Consider the following 18,623-nt stretch of genomic DNA (forward strand, 5'->3'; position numbering starts at 1 on the left):
TTGCAAGTTTAAAAATAAAAAGAAGATATGGTTTTCCTTTGAATTACAGTTATGAACACAGTTATTTTTCAGTGACATGCTGTGATGACTACATTTTTAGAGAATTGTATATAATTGTAAACTAATGATGGTATTAAATGAAGCAGCCCAAAATGCTGTGCTTTTTTTTCTTTGTGCATCTTGTCTAATCCATTAAAATAAGGAAATTATTGGAACATACTAAAATCATCAAATCATCCATGAAAAATAACACAGTTATTTTTCAGTTAGAGTACCTTAAACTTGGTTGGAAAACAAATATGATAAAGTTTAAAGGCTCCACAGTATCTGCACTGGAGATATACACCAACTACTGACCAACACTTCCAATTTCAACCACCTGGTGAAATGATGCAAATGAGCAGCTTAAATAGGGACTGTTTTATTGACACAGTGTAAGTTATTTTATAGTGAGAAACCTTTCCTCATTTATTTTAGATTAATAATTGAGACCCACTTCCCTTAAAGCAGAGCCTCCAATTATCAGCCAGTTTGGTGACTGAATCTCTCATCAAGTCAGCTTAATGAGTTTTGGGGTATAGGCATAAATAGCCTGAACTCTAAAAATTAAGTAGGGTAACATTAGAGCTGTTATCCCTGTTTTATTCTCACATAACACCATTATTGAGTAATTACAAAGTACTTGGTTAAATCAATCAAGTATTGATAGCACTTATGTTATTAAGCATGGGTATCTATAGCTTTTATTTTTGAGAGAGTAAGGCATGAGATACTGTGGGTTTTGCTGTATGTTAAAATTATTACAAATCTTCAGCTCCTTGCACATGTTCTGGTTAAGTGCAAGACCCACCTGTATAAAATGTAAAAAATTTGACTATTGGTTTTCTCTGAGGCACAAACTCACCATTACAAGGACCATGTTCCAACAACAAAACTGTGCATGAGCAAAACAATAAGACAGCTAGAAAGAACAATCCTAAACGACACATTAACCTGCATTTCTGTCAGCTTTTAGCATTCTTTATACCTGAGCACACATCTTACCCATCTCAGTTCAGACTACTAACTGTGCCTGAATCCTTCCTCAGAAGGGTTATGATTTTTATACCATCTACTTAATGCTCAACTGCCTTCCCAAGAAGTTCCCAAATGGCTGATCCCACTGCCATCTGCAGAGTTATTTCCCAAGGAGTAACAGTGCCCTGAGGTACAGGATCTTTCAAAGGTGTTGGCAGGAGCAGTTACTGCAATACAACTGAGAATTGGTGAAAAAACACTTGATACAAGTCACCCAAAGAGATCCTGGCAAACACAATCAGGACCTCATCTTGCAGAAGGATCACTAGGACTAAAAATATTCCTTTTTCAAAAATCTGCACAACAGACTCTGAATTTTGCAGCAGGAAGAAATGCACGTGTTTCTTCAGGGAAGACAGGAATGTGTATGTTTGTCACATTATAAGGGGTGAGAAAAAGAAAGCTTCCATATTACCCAATTAAAAATGGTACAGTTGCAAGTGATTTAAAAGGCAAGATGAACTGATAAGAGATAAGTATCACAGCTGAGAACAGAATACTTATAAATGTATTTTCTTTAATGTCAAAAGGCAGATATTCTTATTTGCATGTAACAGTCAGCTTTCTCAGATTTTCTTAAATTCCAAGTTGCTATGCTAATCTCTAGAAGAAATATAGAAACAACATTGCTTGAGATTTATTTACTCCCTAAGTGTTAAACACAGCAGCAATTTTCCCATGTAACATCAACACAGCTTGGTCTTTTCAGACCTATTGCTATGCTCCGCAAAAAGATGGCAACTCAAACAGTCCCATTAGGCTCAGTAAAATTAAATCCCTGCTCTTTGGTTCCATTAGTCAGCCCTTGGATTTTACAATGAACAATTACAGAGCCATTGCCCAGTTCCACCAGCCAAGTGGACTTGCTTTAGTGATTGTAGAGAATTAAAGACAATTCAATAGGCAGGTTCAAAATAGTTGAAGCCCACAAAACAATGACTTACAACTCATTACAGTTCAGTTTACAAAGTGTGGTGGGTTAGAGTTATTTCCTACAGAGTGGCTGTTTAGGGCTTCTGCTGGAAATGGTGTTGATAAGACAAGGGAGTTTCAGGTCCTGCCCAGCAGCTGCTGACACAGAGTCAGGGCCACCCCACCAGCAAAAGGGCTTGAGGTGCACAGAAAGCTGGGAGGGGACACCGCCAGCACAGCTAACCCCAACTGACCCGAGGGATGCTCCAGACCATATGGCATCATGCCTGGCAAGTAAACTGAGGGTAAGCAGGAAGAAGGGGGGATGTTTGGAGTGATGGCATCTGTCTTCCCAAGCCAATGTTACACTTTTCCCCAGGGGATGGCTGAGCACCTGCCCGCCCATGGGAAGTGGTGAATGAATTCCCTGTTTTGCTTTGCTTGAGCACATGGCTTTTGCTTTCCCTACTGAACTGTCTCCATCTCAACCCACGAGTTTTCTCACTTCTACTCTGCTGATTCTCTCCTCCATCCCACCACGGGGGAGTGAGCGAGTGGTTGTGTGGGCCTTGCTAGTTGGGGTTAAACCATGACACTGAAACCATACACATGCTACTTAATCCTTATGCATTAGAGCATCCCTGAAATAAACAGTTCAAAGAAACAAGCTGCTAAGGAGCAGGTGCCATATTATAAAGGCCAAATTAGGACATATGAGATTGTGGTGGTGTTTGAGGGTCCTCAGGACAAGGGAAGAGATGAGAATCTTGACTCCATGTTTCAGAAAGCTGATTTATTATTTTATGATATATATTATATTAAAAGAAAATTATATACTAAAACTACACTAAAGAAAGAGAAAGGAGACATCAGAAGGCTAGAAAAGAATGATAATAAAATCTGTGACTGACCAGAGTCTGACACAGCTGGACTCTGATTGGTCATCAAGTAGAAATAATTCACATGAGACCAATCAAAGATCTACCTGCAACATTCCACAGCAGTGGAATAATTATTGTTTACATTTTGTTTCTGAGGCCTCTCAGCTTCTCAGGAGAAAAATCAAAGGTATTTTTCAGAAGATATGTCAGTGACATGAGACAAATGCTCTACATTAAAAAAACCAAAGGCATTACCTGTTTCAGCTTCATATAGAAAGTTTCTGTGAAGGTTTTCCTGCTGAAGTACCAGAAGCGTTCGTTGGCAGGGTACACACGCACCACGGTCTCCAGCAGGAACCTGACTGGCTCCACCACCTCAGTGACAACCATGTCCACAGCCACAGTCATGAACACACGCTTATCTGAAACACAAACATGAGAAAAACTGGTCACAGCTCAAATCTAAACTCCTGTTTCAAATTAAAAATCCTTTCATTAATGATTCTATTGCACCTGTTTTATTTGTCTGAGTTCTACATCCTCCATGCCTGTTGCACAGAATGAAAGTGTGCATTAACCATCTGATAACTTCAAAAACAAAGATATTATGTCCTTGTTTTAAAGACAGGAGCAAGACATCATGCAAAAAAACGCCATTAAAGTACACAATACCCATGAAACAAAAGGAGCATGCAGAGGATAAGGTCGCACTATGAAGTGCAAGGAGTTCTGTTACAAGCTACTAGAAATAATGTGGTGTGAAAATCCACCAGCAGGAACAGTGACACTGGCTGTAGGTACTTGGATATGCCTTTAAGCAAATGACCTGAGCTCTGCCTCAGGACAGGAAACAAATTCCAGACTTACATTCCAAGTTTTTTAATCTCATCAGAGAATACAAATTCCAGCAATAAGAAACTCTGCTATATAATCAAGCACTTGAATGCATCATTGCCAGCTGCCCCAAGATGCAGGGGATGAAATTTGTAATCAGCTCACAACTAGAAGATGGAGAATCCCAATGCTTGCTATTCATACTGCTTTGCTGAGTACAATTTGCAAATGCTTAGAACCAAAACCCCAACAACCAGGGACAGGCACATCAGCCCCAAACACTAATGTAACATCTCCAAATCAGTACACACTGTCCTATAAACAGTTATTCACAACTCTGTGTTGGGCATGTTTATACAGAAAAGTTCCTAGCAATGGACTCTTGGAACATAATGTTTCATGGATTTAGAAATGCACCATGATTGCCAAGAGAAAGCGCATACACCAAACCCCTGCTGGGTAAAACAAACACACATATTAGGTTCCACTACCTTTTGGAGTTTCCTCATTAAGTACTAGAAACATGGGTGCATTAGGATTCCACATTCCAGTAATGACATAAGCCTTCCCATCAGAACTCTTTCCCATGGATTCCTAAAAATAAAATCACACAGGATTGTATTACAGCGTGGTTTGAGATCAAAGGGAGGGACATGGGGATGAGACACACTTCTAGGAACCTATAGAAAATTAATTAATGGAATGAACTATTACTAGTATGAGGCAAGAAGATACTTCCTGAAGTTCTCAGGAACAGTCCCTATGGATCACACAGGCCTGTTTGGTAGCCTTTATAGATAAAAGGAGACTGATGTTCCCTCTCTGCAATTCAGTTAGGGATATGAGTGACTGAATTATCCAGATTTAAATATGGAGAAAGGAGGTTGAAAGGAAATCACAAATGTCTATTTCTGTGCTACAGTCAAGAAACAAACAAACTACTCATTAAATCCAGCAGTTAAATGTACTTGGAATGTGAACGTAAACAGAATTCAAGGTGGAGTGAAGACAGGAATTCAAATACAGTAAAAAAATGTTGTATAGATTTATAGGAACAACAACACTCCATAACTCATTCTTATTTATCCAGTTTTATAATCAAATAAAAAAGGGAAAATCAGAACTCATTTCAGCAACTAAAACCAGTAGAAAAAAAAAAAGCTGGTAAATACAATAAGGCAAATAAATGAATCTGACAAGAGAACTAAATACTGATAAATAGAACCAGCAGCATGAACTGAGAAATGAACTAGGCAAAACTGGGACAACTGTAAAACCACAACAGGTCTTACGGGTTTAACACTCTCAAATTTGCCCTAAACCAGGTCACTCTAGCACTTCATAACTTGAAAATGGCTGTATTATCCACAGAGAGAAAGTAAATTGGCATTATTACAGAAATGATCACATTGTTTTGCAGTTCTCTCAGAAGTAACTCTAAGAAATAGAATATTGTAGAAGACAAGGGAATACTTCAAACTCTGGGCAAGAATTTAAAATCAAATGAAGGAAAAGACAAAGTTTTTAGCCTCTTGGAAAAATAACAGCACTTCCCTGGCAGCCAAATATGAAAGCAGTTATTTGCTCTAGATTTTTAGGGAACATGCCTAACACAATACAAAAAGCTCAGTTATTTGTAACAACCTAATCTCTGCTTCACTAATTGAACAAAAGCCAGGTGCCACAGGTTTTGACAAGCATTGAAATGTTTTGTCCATCTTATGACTGTAGATATCATATCCCAAGATTTAAGAAACAAATAAAGCAAAAGATATTAAAAGCTCATTTTGCTGGGTTTTCTTTTTTTCCAATCACCTTATCTTATTTAACAGGTTATTAGAGTATTACCATGTCTAGTAAATGCATGTCACTGTTCTTCACATTTCGTCCAGGGCTTAGCAACATCCCAAAGCACCTGTGAAGTTTATTTAAAACAAAAAAAAACCAAAGGAAAAGGACATATTAGCTTTCCACAATACAAGAAGGTTTGCTTGAACATAATGGACAGCCACCTACTGCTTCTAATTTTAAGAGTACCTTTCAGAGAATTGTTTGCTATTGTTATGGCAACACTCGGGAAACAACACAACACATGTTACAGAAAAGAGAATGAAATTATTTTCCAGAATCAAGATGGCAGAAACTAGCATCTGGCCTTGAGTGAAAACTCAACTGTTCCTAAAGACCATTTAAAATAATGAATTCAAACATACCAACAATTCCTACACATTAGTGATGGAAACTGTCAGGAAAAAAATTCACTCTCTCCCCAGTTCATTTAAAAAACTGCTCACACGTAACCACAGGAAAAAAATACAAATTAATTAATTCTATAATTTACAATAGCACTGCTGAAAAAAAAAATCACATAGCATCACAGACCCTCAAAGAAAACCAGAAGTAACCATTTGCTCAATTTTAAGACTTCATTCTTCATATTTTTAAATCTGAACTTGTGTGATATACAGGGCCTTGAATTCCAGTAAAATAATTTTAAAAGAAAATGTTACTGATATTTTTAAAAGGGAAAAATACCCAATCTCAAAAAATTTCCTCAGACATTCAGATATTCAAACTTCCTGACTACTGAAGGCAAAAATCCAGGCTTGAGGTCTCTGCAAATCATCAATATATTTCTCTCCTCTGAACATACTCCATTATGAATAAAAGCACCAAACAGAATTATGTATGTGCAACAAACATCAAGCTGTCTTGCATAGATTTTGAAGAACCTTAGATCTCAAATGAAAAAGAAATAATTGAAAGTAATTGCTATTTGAAATACCGTGGAAAATTTGGCTTGTAATTCAGAGAGTTTTGTTGGAAGAATTTTTCTTCTGTTTGGTTCTCTGATAACCAAACTGCTAAGCAATATGCTGAATAATATTGCTTGGACATATGGACACCAGCAATTAAAATTTTAATAATCCTATTAACTGTAAAAGTCTCAAGATATGCAATCACTACCCCACCTAGTTTTCTTCTGTTACTTTAGAGGTATAGGGTTTTCATTTTTCACCTCATTACACTTAATATCCACAAGAGTATTTTCCCTTTTCCATACTCATTCACTACTTGAATCACAAAAATCTAAGTGGTAAATAAAGCACTAGAGACTTATTTTGATGTATCTATATCCACAATGCAGTGCCATGTAAGCACCTCAGGCAGCTCAGATCTAGGATTTGGATTTAGCCACACAAACCAGATTCTCTGAGAGACTAATTCAGCTGGGCAGAAGCTAACAGCATACCTACTACTTCTTGTTTCTGGGGCAGAAATAGCTCTGAGAGAGCTACAACTCATAGTAGTAGGGGGTTCACCAGCTCCTGCTACAGCTGCTACAGGGAAATAAAAGGTAAAGATGCAGAGGCAGGTCAAATATTTGTGCCTTTCAAAGACAACAGCTCCCAGATGCTGCTCCTGCTGTGCATCACTCAAATGTACACAAGTTCTGATGTGTGACAGACAATATTTTTGGACAGTATGTTTCCAAAAGAATGGGAGTCAGTAACCCCTGCCTCTCACAGGAGCAGACTTATGATACCTAGCACCATCCTGCTGCAGAAGCGTCAGGGCTTCTCTTCTCTCTTATTTCAAGGAGGAAAGTCAGTTCAAACCAGGTCAGGACCTTGACTTGCAGAAGATGGATTTTACAGAAACAGTTGTCAGCACATTCAGCCTCTGACACGAGTGGGCTCAACCACACACCCAGGATTTAAAATGACCTGCACAGGTTGAGGGCCTCTGTCTCGCTTCACATTTGCTGGATTTCTGCACTTACAGGTACAGCTCTGTGCAACTGCACATACTCCATTACTTTCTAGACCAGCAGAAAAACTTAAAAGAACTGTAATTCACAACATAAATTTCAATTTATAAAAATATAAATGCTACCCATAGATAAAACTGGTAGTATTAAGTTAACACTGTGACAGGACAAGGGGGAATGGCTTCACACTGTCAGAGGGCAGGATTACATGAAACACTAGGAATAAATTCTTCCCTCTAAGGGTGGTGAGGCCCTGGCACAGGCTGACCAGAGAAGCTGTGGTTACTCCATCCCTGGAAGTGTTCAGGGCCAGGCTGGTCAGGGCTTGAAGCAATCTGGTCTAATGGAAGGTATCCTTGCCCTTTACAGAACAGGGTGGTCTTTAAGGTCTGTTCCAACCCAAACCATTCTGGTATTCTGTGATCTTAAGGAGTTTCCACTACTAATGAGAAACCAACCAATACTTTGTAATATTTTGCAGTTCTAAGGATACCAGCCTAGACTTTAACCTGAGGTATACCTACATAACTCAGGATTCACTCTTCTGTATGACTGGTAGCAAAGTATATGTAAACACCACTGTATTGAGAAGAGTGTGAATCCTTCCATCTCTGAGAATGAAAGGCTATTTCACTCTTAACAACAGCTTCCCTAAAGCCCTTGACCATTAACCAGAATTTTCTTCCTGAATCCTATAAACAACTGAGACTTGACACTCCTCATTGTGGGACTGAAGCCATGAAGTGCCACACATGACTCAGAAATGAAAACCATCTCTTCGGCTGCTTCGAGCCAAATAAAAACTGGCAAAACCCAGGTCAAACAGGGCACAAGAGCAGGAAGGGCCAAAGTAATGTATGAGAGTAACTTGCTGCATCACCCTGATTCAACCCAGCCTCTGTCTGAACACCAGGAGGGAGCACTTTCCCTCAGCAACAACCAAGTTTGATCTCCTGAAACCATGACAAAAGATTTTTGAAATCTGTAGACCAGGGACCAAATTTCTTCAGAAATACTTTTTTGCATTGTAACTTCCTCTTTGAAATACTTTTGAAGACACATTAAATTGCTCAGAAGTTCAGTTTGATGTAACCTTCATTCATCTTTCATCAGTTTTGAATTTTAATCTTATCAGGGATAAGTAGATAAAATTACTTTACAAGCCTGTGTATGTCATTTCAATTAAATAACTTTTACACAGCAAAGCTTGTGGGGATAAAAATAACATCCCCAAATGAATATTCTAAACATCACCAAAATAAAAGCTAATTTCTAAGAAAGATAGTTTTACATTGGGGAGAAAAGCAATAATCAAATGCTACTCATAAATGCCTCATTAACTGAATCCTGAAGGCAAAACTGTTTAAATGAAAATTACACTGAAAATAGATAATTTTTTTTTAAGTCAATGAGTAGCAAAAACCTAAAACAATGACAAAAATTTTTACTATATAATCCTTGTCTAAAATTTAAGATTCCATTCTGAAGTAAAAGCTGGAAACTAAATCAAGAGATCAGGTTTTGGGAGGGTTAGGGGGCAGGTTTTCTTAATTCTCCTGTTTTCTTGAATTTCCTTTTCACTACCACCAAATTCTCCCATTGTTACTCTTTTGCTAAGATTGCCATCTGCTGGAATTAATTCTGTTGTGCAATCATACTTGGTGTTATTGGTATATTTTTTTCTATCACATAACTTGACAAGTCAGAGAAAACAACATTAAATACCATTCTTTCAAAAATATAACTTTCATCATTTTTGTAAGATTTTTACCTTTCAATGGCCAGTTCTTTGTTGGAAAGTTGCTGAACTGTGATCACCACTTTTTTCTCAATTCCCTGTTTAAGCTTGAAGTACAATTTATCTCTATCCTTTGGCACAGGGCTAAAAGAATAGAAACATCCTTCAGCAGGTATAGAACATGAATTGTTAAATACAAAAAGAGTTTATGTTTTCTAAATTTTAAATTAATTCAAAACTCATTAGATTTTTAAAAAATCAAAAGAAACCACTAGACTCTATATATACAAGAAACTTAATTTGATTAAAGTTTTTAAAAGACTTCTTACTATCTTTTCCATTTACATAGGCATCCATTGAGCATCCCTAAAAGAAACAATGCAGTGAAAAGAAACACTTGAAGAAGGTATCCTGAATTTTTATCTTTTTACAGAAAAAATACAAAGAAGAAAATTGTAATGTCAAAAGAGCAGCTTCCTATTTAGAGTATTTCTGCTCATGAAAAGAGGTCAAATGAATTTTGTTGCAACACAGTAGCTGTGTGCGTGGAAAGTAGCTGTGTGCTTTTCCCAAAGAGATTTCTGCTTTTCCCTTTCCACTCAGATTACCTAAAATTTCCTTTGCCATCATCTTCTTTGACTTCTAAGGAGACACTGAAAGTGTACACATCACTGTCTGGTGTGGGAAGAATAAAGTCCTTCACGTGATCAGATGCTTGTTTGGAAGAACGCTTGAACGCTGTGGAGAAACTATACAAAATTCGGCTGACCTGCAGAAAAGCAAAATCGTTAATATTCTGACCAAAAATGAGGGTGTTTTTCATTAGGCATTGTGAGGTTTTTGAAGGTCAAAAATCACTTGCCTCTTATACTCAACACAAATCATGCCTCATGTACCACAAAGCACTCAACATCACGTGTTCAATAACCCAGCCATTTCAGTAACAACCTCTCCTATTTCCATTCCTGATACATTCCCTGCTCATGTCATGCTCAGTGAGTTAATATAAATTAGATTAGAGATTTGGAATGCAGCTCATTAGAGGACCTGCATAATGTACTTTTCAAGTTGTGTTTTTAACAAAACATACAACCTGCTCTGGCAGATGTCAAAACCCAAGGAAATTTTTTCTTTTTCCACCTTAAAAAGTCCTTTTCTCCCAGACCATTACATAGTTCTTCCTAAAACATCTAGGGCAGAGTACTGTAACATGGTTCTTTCTAATTACAAAGGTATACAATGCAATTCCAGTATGAAACATTCACAAATGAGGCCTGCAAAAGCCCCAAATGAGGCTTTCCAAATCGTCCCATTTCAGTGCACTTCGGAATTTTGTTGAAATACTTAAAGCAAAAACTAAAAATTATAATATATGTATTATTATTATTACATAATTATAATATATTATTATTTAATATGTATAATGTATGTAAAATTATGTTATTAAAATTGTAATAATTAATATATGACTAGCTGCACATTCTGCAAAATTCATTCATATGTGCTAACACATTTTTCAAGGCACTATAAATCATTTCCACATTGGGAATAACCTCTTCAAACACCTGTATCCCTTTTCCCAGTCACTGCACACCACAGAATACTTACAGCTTCTTTAATCTCACAGGAGAAAACATGGATCTGGAACTCTTCTGTCCCACAGCTGCTCTCAGTGAATGCAAAGCAGTCACTCTCTGAAGTCCCATTTTGTCCCCTCACACAAAACAACACTTTATAGATGGGAAACGAGGCTATCTCCAAATTGCTCAATTGATTAATTATTCTGGCAAGAAAAGGAACAGGGCAGATCAAAGGAACAGGTCAGTAAAACAGACAGGCACACCTAAAAGGCTTTCCTGTAATTAGATAAATAGGAATCTAAACTCTAATTACTGCTATATTCAAGTAGAAGAGATAGGCAGCAGGAACACGAATGTTATGCTTTACAAATTAAAGGTGTAAATGTTCCTGGTTGTAACATTGACTCAATTTCTTTTATATGCCATAATACAGACAAATACAGTACCTCTAGATCAGACAGTAAACAATGACCATTGTTTGTGAAAAACACACTAGAAATTTAGAAACCAGAGAAAATCCTAAAAATGTGATTTGTATACAAAGAAAATGCAACATTAAATGAATCTAAATATCTGTTTAAAAAAATCATTATGAAAATTAATTCAGAATCAACAGGACTTACCAAACAACACCACCACAGCTTAGCAAATGCTGCCACATTCAGGAAAATATTTAGCACAGATCTACAACTTCAGTCAAAATTTTAAAATACTCTCAAACACAAAACCCAAGGAATATTTTAGAAACTTAAAAGCAGTAGTGGTGTTTCAGAACAGACTGGTGGATAGTGACTTTTAGAGAACAACAAATGTTGTCCTCTACCTTTTCACTACTTGTCCACGTGCACATTCACATCAAGGACCAATAAACATTAGTCACCTAAAATCCCAAGTCTGTAACAATAAAAATATAGGACTGATGTAAAGGCAAGAAGAGCCCTGGGAGGATTCAGCACACTGTAATTTTGGTGGGACATGATAACCAGAATCTCATAGGACAAGTATTCAGACACCAGGTATGAACATACTCCTCAAAGCCAACGCTAGTATCACCTAAGCTTTGATGGAATGTGTTATGTCACATGTGGATTCAACTTTTCAGATCTGTGCAGGTTCTCAGGCAGTCCCACATTTACTGATCTCCTCTGAAATTAAAGATCAAAGGAACCTGCTGTTTCACTTGCAAAACAACCCTCCTGAATGGCCACACTGAATACAAAAAAATAGGCATAGAACACCTTACATCTTGTTTAAGGGTGACTGTTTCCATTGTAGAAATATACAAATGAAATATCTTCTGATGCCAAATGAAACTCAAATTGGGTTCAAAGAACAAAATGGAAGAAAATAATACAGATTCTTGAAGATTCTTCTCGTCCTCAACAAGATGATAGTCAATACATAAACACATATCAGGCAAAAAAGGAAATCCAATCATATCCTTCAGATATCTTGGATATCAGAACTCAAAAATAACATCTTGGATATGGAGATGTTCCCTACTTCTGGATGCAAAAATCATGCTACAGGTGCATGATTAGTGCACCCTGATCAAGAACCTTTGATTCCCTCATCACTAATTAAAAGATCCGTCTCACATGGGCAAAGTAAATCTTTTCCAGTATCTGGAGATTGTGAGCACTGCCATCATGAGGCAGACATGGGTCAGAGCTGGCTTCTGCACAGCAATGGCTGGGAGCAGAGACTGGCATCTCAATTCTGAAACATAGATGGGAGAGTCTAAACTGACACTCCTGCAGCAAACCCAAGGCCAGAAGGACTCCTGCAACTCATGGACCGTGGAGGCACTGACAGACTAGGGAGGTCAGGAGAGCCACAGGTATTATCAGCTCTCCTTTTCCACTAGCTCGTATTGTCATATTTGAACAGATATTAAGGTAGAAAGAGATATTTTTGCTGACACTGCGTGGTAGCTGGTACCACCAGTCATGCACTGCATGGTAAATCTGAGCACATATTTTGCTGTCTCAGAGGAATTTCTCAAAATTAAGTGTCTTCAACAAGAACCTCAGGCACAAATTCAAGCAGTTCTACTCCCCTGTGCAAGTAACAAAGCGAGAAACCACTTCTTATATGTCTGCTTAAGCAACAAATTAAACTCTTGTGTTACCTTACAGAGCCTTCTGGAATGTTTGGGACATAGAGTGTTACAGGTAAAGGGGTTTGACTTGAGGACTTCATGTTTGCCATGGCATGCAGAGCTTCTGGTTCATTCCGTGGGGCTGACACCTTTGTGCAACCCAAGTAAGTCAGTTTGTTAAACAACACACTGTCCTCTTCCAGGGGTTCACTTGGAGAAGATGGTCTTGGTGCAGAGATTTCTGAAAATGAAGAAAACACTTCTTCAGCCATTTGCTTTTATTTCTACACATTTTTTCTTTCCAATGAGTTCCACAGCCAAATCCCCTACATTTTCCAAGAAAGGACATGAGAGCAGACAGTTCAGCTCCAATAGCAAGAAATCCATTTGACAGCTTAATATTACTGTGAAGTCTGTTCTAATCTAATTTATGTTTCCAAGGGTGGCATGGGGACAAACTGCATTTTTATTCTCTTTAGCACCACAGAAACACAGCACAGACATTCTGAATCTTTGTAAGCAGTCACAGAATCACAGAACCATAGAACATGAAGGGGCTGGAATAGACCTTGAAGATCACCTAGTCTGTGCCCTGTTACTTCTATTCCTTACTACTACATATTGCCATAATACTTAGAATCATGAAGGGTGCAAAACTGAATTATTCCTGTTGGGACTGGAGTGGGGCAAGAGAAACATATCTACAAGTATTTCTTTGTTCATTCATGCTAAGGGTTGAGTTCTGTCTGAAGAATGTCAAACAGGAAGACAGTAAGGTAAGTTTCTCAGAAATGCAGCAGATATGTAATGAAGAGAAGGGTGTTTCCATTTCATATAAACTATTTATTTTATTTCCAACAAATGCTATAGGAATTAGCTGACAGAAAACCACAGAAGTGCCGTGCATGCTCTTGAGGTAAAAAGAATTATAGGTTAAAGAACAAAAAATGACCACAGCATTTTATCCCTATTATATGTAACAGAATGCATGTGTTCTTATACTGCATTCTTTCTATATGTATCTATAAAAGCTACAATATATTTTACTTAAAATATATACAATATAGTTTACATTAAAAGCTTTCAGTCCTCCCCTTTTAATGAAAACTTTATACACCAGGTAAGTACCACAATCACTCCTAGCAAATATCAAATCCTAAATCAGCCTTGCTGCTACCTGGTGACACCATCAGAGACGGCCAGTTCAATCTGTTTGCTCAGGGTGTATTTCATTTGCAGGTAGCACTATCCATGAACATTGCCCTGAAATTTTTTGAGCTCCAGCAGCAGCAGATCCACCTCAATTATCATCCACTCAGCAACTCAAACAATCCTCAGCCCCAACTAAGCTTTGGCTGAAGGAAAAATGAACATTATCTTGACCAAAGCAGAGCAGCTCAAGGTATCAGTCTGATGATAATCTATTCTTATCTATAATCTTCAACCAAAAATAAGAGGAGGTCCCCAGGTATTCTTCAACATAGTTTTGGAATGAAGCTCTGGAAAGCTTTATATTCATTTTAGGGTTAACTTGAAACTGCATCAAGAAAAATCCTGCCATGTGTGATGAAGGGAGAAAGCACTCGGGCAATACCTGTAGCAGAAGGGTCTAAAACAAGCTGCATAGCTGGCTGGTTTGTTTGTCCTGCTGACCCATCTGCAGCTGCCTGGCCACTGCCATCACTGAATCCTTCTGGGAGTGCAGTGACATACTGGTCCTTCTCAGAATCCCGCAGGATCTCTTCCATTGCCTTCTCCAGCTCCTCATCTCCATCTGAAAATACCTGTAAGAAGAAAGAGATGACACTTTTTGAAGGTACTTGTAGTTTTACTTCCATTATTAGTTTTCAAGTATATATTCTTACTAAGTGCAAAAATTTAAGAAATTTTGACAACAAACCAAGAATCAATAAAATTGAATTAAATACGAACCAGTGTCACATCCTCTTACATAAAATGCAGATGTTCTCAAAGCTAATCCAAAAACCATCCATCAAAAAACTACAGACTTCTCTTAGAATAACAGATTTGTGTATTTAGAGCCTCCATTCAGACTAGAGATCAATATACTTTGCTATAATTGGTCTTAAAGAAAATTTTACTTTCTTAGTCATATCCAGCCCATTTCAGTTGCTTCACCAATTTTCCCACACAAGAGTAGTGCAAGCCTAAGGAAAAAAAAATTGGAGATACACACTCCCTAAAAGAAAAATAGAATCATTCACAACTACCAGCTTTTCAGACAAAAGAAAACCACAGCCAATGCTGCATCATGGATTCTGCCTCCAGCCCAACAGCCTCTTTCTAGATTAAAGAAGCAGATAATGTCTAATACAGAGAGAAATTATCAGCTGTAAGTAACTGTCAAACAGTACAGCAAAGACAGACTAGGTACTTACTGTCATTTCAGGGGGAACAAAGCCCTATTGTTCCAAGCAGAGCAAAACCAGTACATTGATAAAATACAAATTTAGCCATTTAAGCTGTAGTAGCCAATCAGCTGTCACCCAAGCGCTAAAATATTCTGCGATTAGAGGTAGAAATCTCTTAGAAAACGTCTTACTCGTGCCTAAAGTTGCACTAAGCAGGAAAACTAAATTAGAAACTAAAGTGCAAGACATGGTGTAATCTATTCCTATATAGTCTAATTACATGCTTTTAAGATAACAGTGTCTGATCCCTAAATAAAGAATATTAAGCTTTAAACCAAATCTCATTCTTTGTAAAGTCCTTGACCAATGTATAGATCCACAGAACACAACAAAGCTAACTCCCAAAGAAGTTATTAAAAGAAAACCTGAACTGTCACTTTTAGACAGATTTGTTTAATCCAAGCTGCTAATTTCACTGGTAGTCAGCAAGGACAAAAATTACAGTCTAAAACTCTCCTTAAGCACACACCAATTATGCACTCTTTTCATCAGTACAAACCTTGCCACACATTTAGAAATAAAATCAGAGCAAACCTTTAGCTGTGGCTTTTCATCGTTTCCAGAGGCGTCCTCAGATTTCTGATGAACCAAGACAAATTCTTCATTAATTAACGTGGATACAGTCTCAGGAATCCTGCTGGCTTTGCTAAATGATGTTTTGACTTCCATCTCAGGTCAGTATTCTCTTCCTGCCACCAGAACCTAATAATGAAAAATAAATCAATTATTAGTTTTGAAGTTGCCATCTTTTGGAAGATACTGTTGTACACAGTATGTTAATAGAAATAATATAAAGATATTGTGGAATAATAAAATACTTAAGATTGAAATACTGTATTTCTCAAACTCTGATTTCATTGGTATATGAATTAATATATCTGTGATTTAACAGCAGTGGCTGTTATCTATGCATACAGATAACAAATGAAGAGGGCTCACCCCAGAGCTTTGACTTCCCCTGTTTTTCATCTTCCAGAGTCTGCTTCCTCTACCTCCCTAATTTGTGCCCCTGGTTCTCCCTCATACAGGTACTTGCCTTACCCAGAGTGTCACAAAGGTCATGTGAAGATACAGATTACCTGAAGGCTAATTTCTCAAAAACTGCATATTAAGTGTATGCTCTCCACATAAAAACATTATTTAGCAATCACTTATGTTAGAGGCATTGGTTATCCTTTATATCTATAGGTAGTGAAGTCAAAAGTGATACTAAACCACAATCAGACCCTTCTCACCTAATTTCCCTGAAACTACCTGCAATAGGTAAAATTAACCACACCATTTCAAAATATAAACATAAATAATATAAACATAAATATAAAAGTAAAATATTAACAATGAAATTATAAATATTACAGCAACCAAGAAAAACTCTTCCTATCACTGCACAAGAAAAAAAAATCTAGAAACAAAGAGAAAGGGCAAAATACTGTTCAGCCTACACATTACAAGTTCATATAAAAATACAGAGCTGAAACATTCCAAGCCTGCAAGCATAAGGACACCTATTGTAGGTATCCACCAAATAAGGCCAGCATGACCTACCTTAACTCAGAATGTCTTCCCTCACTCCTTAGAGAATAAAGAGCTGAATCTTAGACTATTTTTCTTATCTATTTTTATATTTTCTGTGTCAAAAAAGGGAAAATATATTTTCAGATTTTATAAAGAGCATGCACTTTTACACATGGTCTACTTCCATTCCAGTTTCCTGAAAAACACTGCTCTGGCTGAGTGCTGGGATGTATTGTGCTCAGGAGTCAGAGTTCTGGTGAGTCACAGCACAGGGGGAAAAAATCTGTGACTGTCATTTATGGGAGCAAAGTGCCCAAGGAAGAACAGCTCAAGCCACATCTGCTGTGAGCAGAACAAGAGGAGGTTAAGCTTCACCCTACCCTCCCAGCAGCAACAAGGAGCAGAACTGCACCACTTTTGCTTCTCTTCCAATTCCAACCACCCAGTGATCAAGAGAAGAATGCTGACTTAGGTCTAGCTACAGGGAACCAGAAAAACAGCACAGGAAAGAACAAAGACATGCATGTTCTCCACCATATTGAACAGGTGTTACTTATGATGTTAGCAGGAACAGAAAGTTTAGCAATTTCAAACAAAAAAAGCAATTGTAGGAACTAGACAACTTTCAATACTGTAGTATTTTCTATGACTTTTGAAACTACAGTTAACATGCTTTTGCCCTTTCAAAGACTTGGCTTAGCATAACTTATATGCAACTCCTCAAAAAGCTTTTCCCTCTCCCTAACCAAGCCACAGTTTTACCCATCATCCCAGTGAGGGTATTACATGTAGGAATCCCAGAAAAAAGAACTCAAGTTCTTTAGATATGTGACATGTGCAGCATAAAAACTCATTAGAAGTCACTTTACAAAAAAGCCTCTAAACAACAGCTGGAATACTCAGAGAGTGGCTACAAATTTGGATGAGCAGTTTCACACACTCTGACATCTTTCAGATCTCCAGACCAACCACAAACAGGAATATTTTCCTGACAAATTATGTAAAGTGAGTTCCACCCAGCCTACATAATGGTAGATTGCTGCAACAGGTTTTGTTTTGATTTTTTTTAAAGCATCTTTGCTTTAAAGACTTTTTTGGCAAGGGAAAGACAAGGTTTTACCACACAAGATTTTAAGTATGTTACAAAAAGTTTATTAACACCGTGTATTTTTTAACAAGTGGCTGAAGAGCTTGTCTGCAATAAACAGCAAATCTAGCCCAAAATACTTATTCCAAGCAAATCCTCTGTATGAAAGTGAAGGTCAGCTATTACAGAACTCCTTGAAGGCAATGAAAGGCCAATAGTTAAGGTCCCCAAAACCAGAATATCCTGAAGAATCATTATTTTTGCAGTGACATCAGCACTGGAAAAAACAAAAGAGGTGACTGTCAGCCACATTAGGAGCAAAGGTCCAGGCTATCAGAGACCCCTCCTCCTCCCACTTCTTATTGCTGCACCTGATGAGGACAAAAATAAAGCCTCAACACTGCTTCCAGCCCATCTGCACAAAGGAGGGATCACAAGATAGCCTATTTTGACAGGTTTTTTTGTGTTTTAATTTTCTATTTAATTTTTGAGCTTACTTATGGCAAAGTAACACAGAAACTCCAATGGTTTCTTTGGATGGTTCTACTTTATTTATTATGAGTCAAATGCAGATTGCTAACATCAGATTATCACCAGTTCTTCTTTCTGCAATCAAGTAAGAACCAACAGGCACCATGAGAACTATGAAGTGTTTTCTGTAGCAGTACTCCAATAATAAAAGGAGGAAAAATGT

At 37.5% G+C, this 18,623-nt stretch overlaps 1 protein-coding gene across 3 annotated transcripts in view; it reads right to left on the reverse strand.

Annotated features, from left to right (window-relative positions):
- The window catches only part of RABGAP1L (RAB GTPase activating protein 1 like), a 229,205-nt gene that overhangs the window by 193,890 nt on the left and 16,692 nt on the right, over window positions 1–18,623 (reverse strand). For all 3 annotated transcript variants that reach the window (XM_058030211.1, XM_058030210.1, XM_058030212.1), the window contains 9 exons: window positions 15,862–16,029; window positions 14,490–14,679; window positions 12,926–13,136; window positions 10,823–10,997; window positions 9,823–9,983; window positions 9,248–9,358; window positions 5,553–5,619; window positions 4,196–4,298; window positions 3,126–3,292 (listed from right to left, as the gene is read on the reverse strand). In XM_058030211.1, the coding sequence (XP_057886194.1) occupies window positions 3,126–3,292; window positions 4,196–4,298; window positions 5,553–5,619; window positions 9,248–9,358; window positions 9,823–9,983; window positions 10,823–10,997; window positions 12,926–13,136; window positions 14,490–14,679; window positions 15,862–15,996 (1,320 nt within the window). In that variant the 5' untranslated portion in view covers window positions 15,997–16,029. The remainder of the gene's footprint in view (window positions 1–3,125; window positions 3,293–4,195; window positions 4,299–5,552; window positions 5,620–9,247; window positions 9,359–9,822; window positions 9,984–10,822; window positions 10,998–12,925; window positions 13,137–14,489; window positions 14,680–15,861; window positions 16,030–18,623) is intronic.

Source organism: Melospiza georgiana, chromosome 9 (assembly GCF_028018845.1).
Source record: "Melospiza georgiana isolate bMelGeo1 chromosome 9, bMelGeo1.pri, whole genome shotgun sequence".
In the NCBI taxonomy this organism is placed as follows: domain Eukaryota; kingdom Metazoa; phylum Chordata; class Aves; order Passeriformes; family Passerellidae; genus Melospiza; species Melospiza georgiana.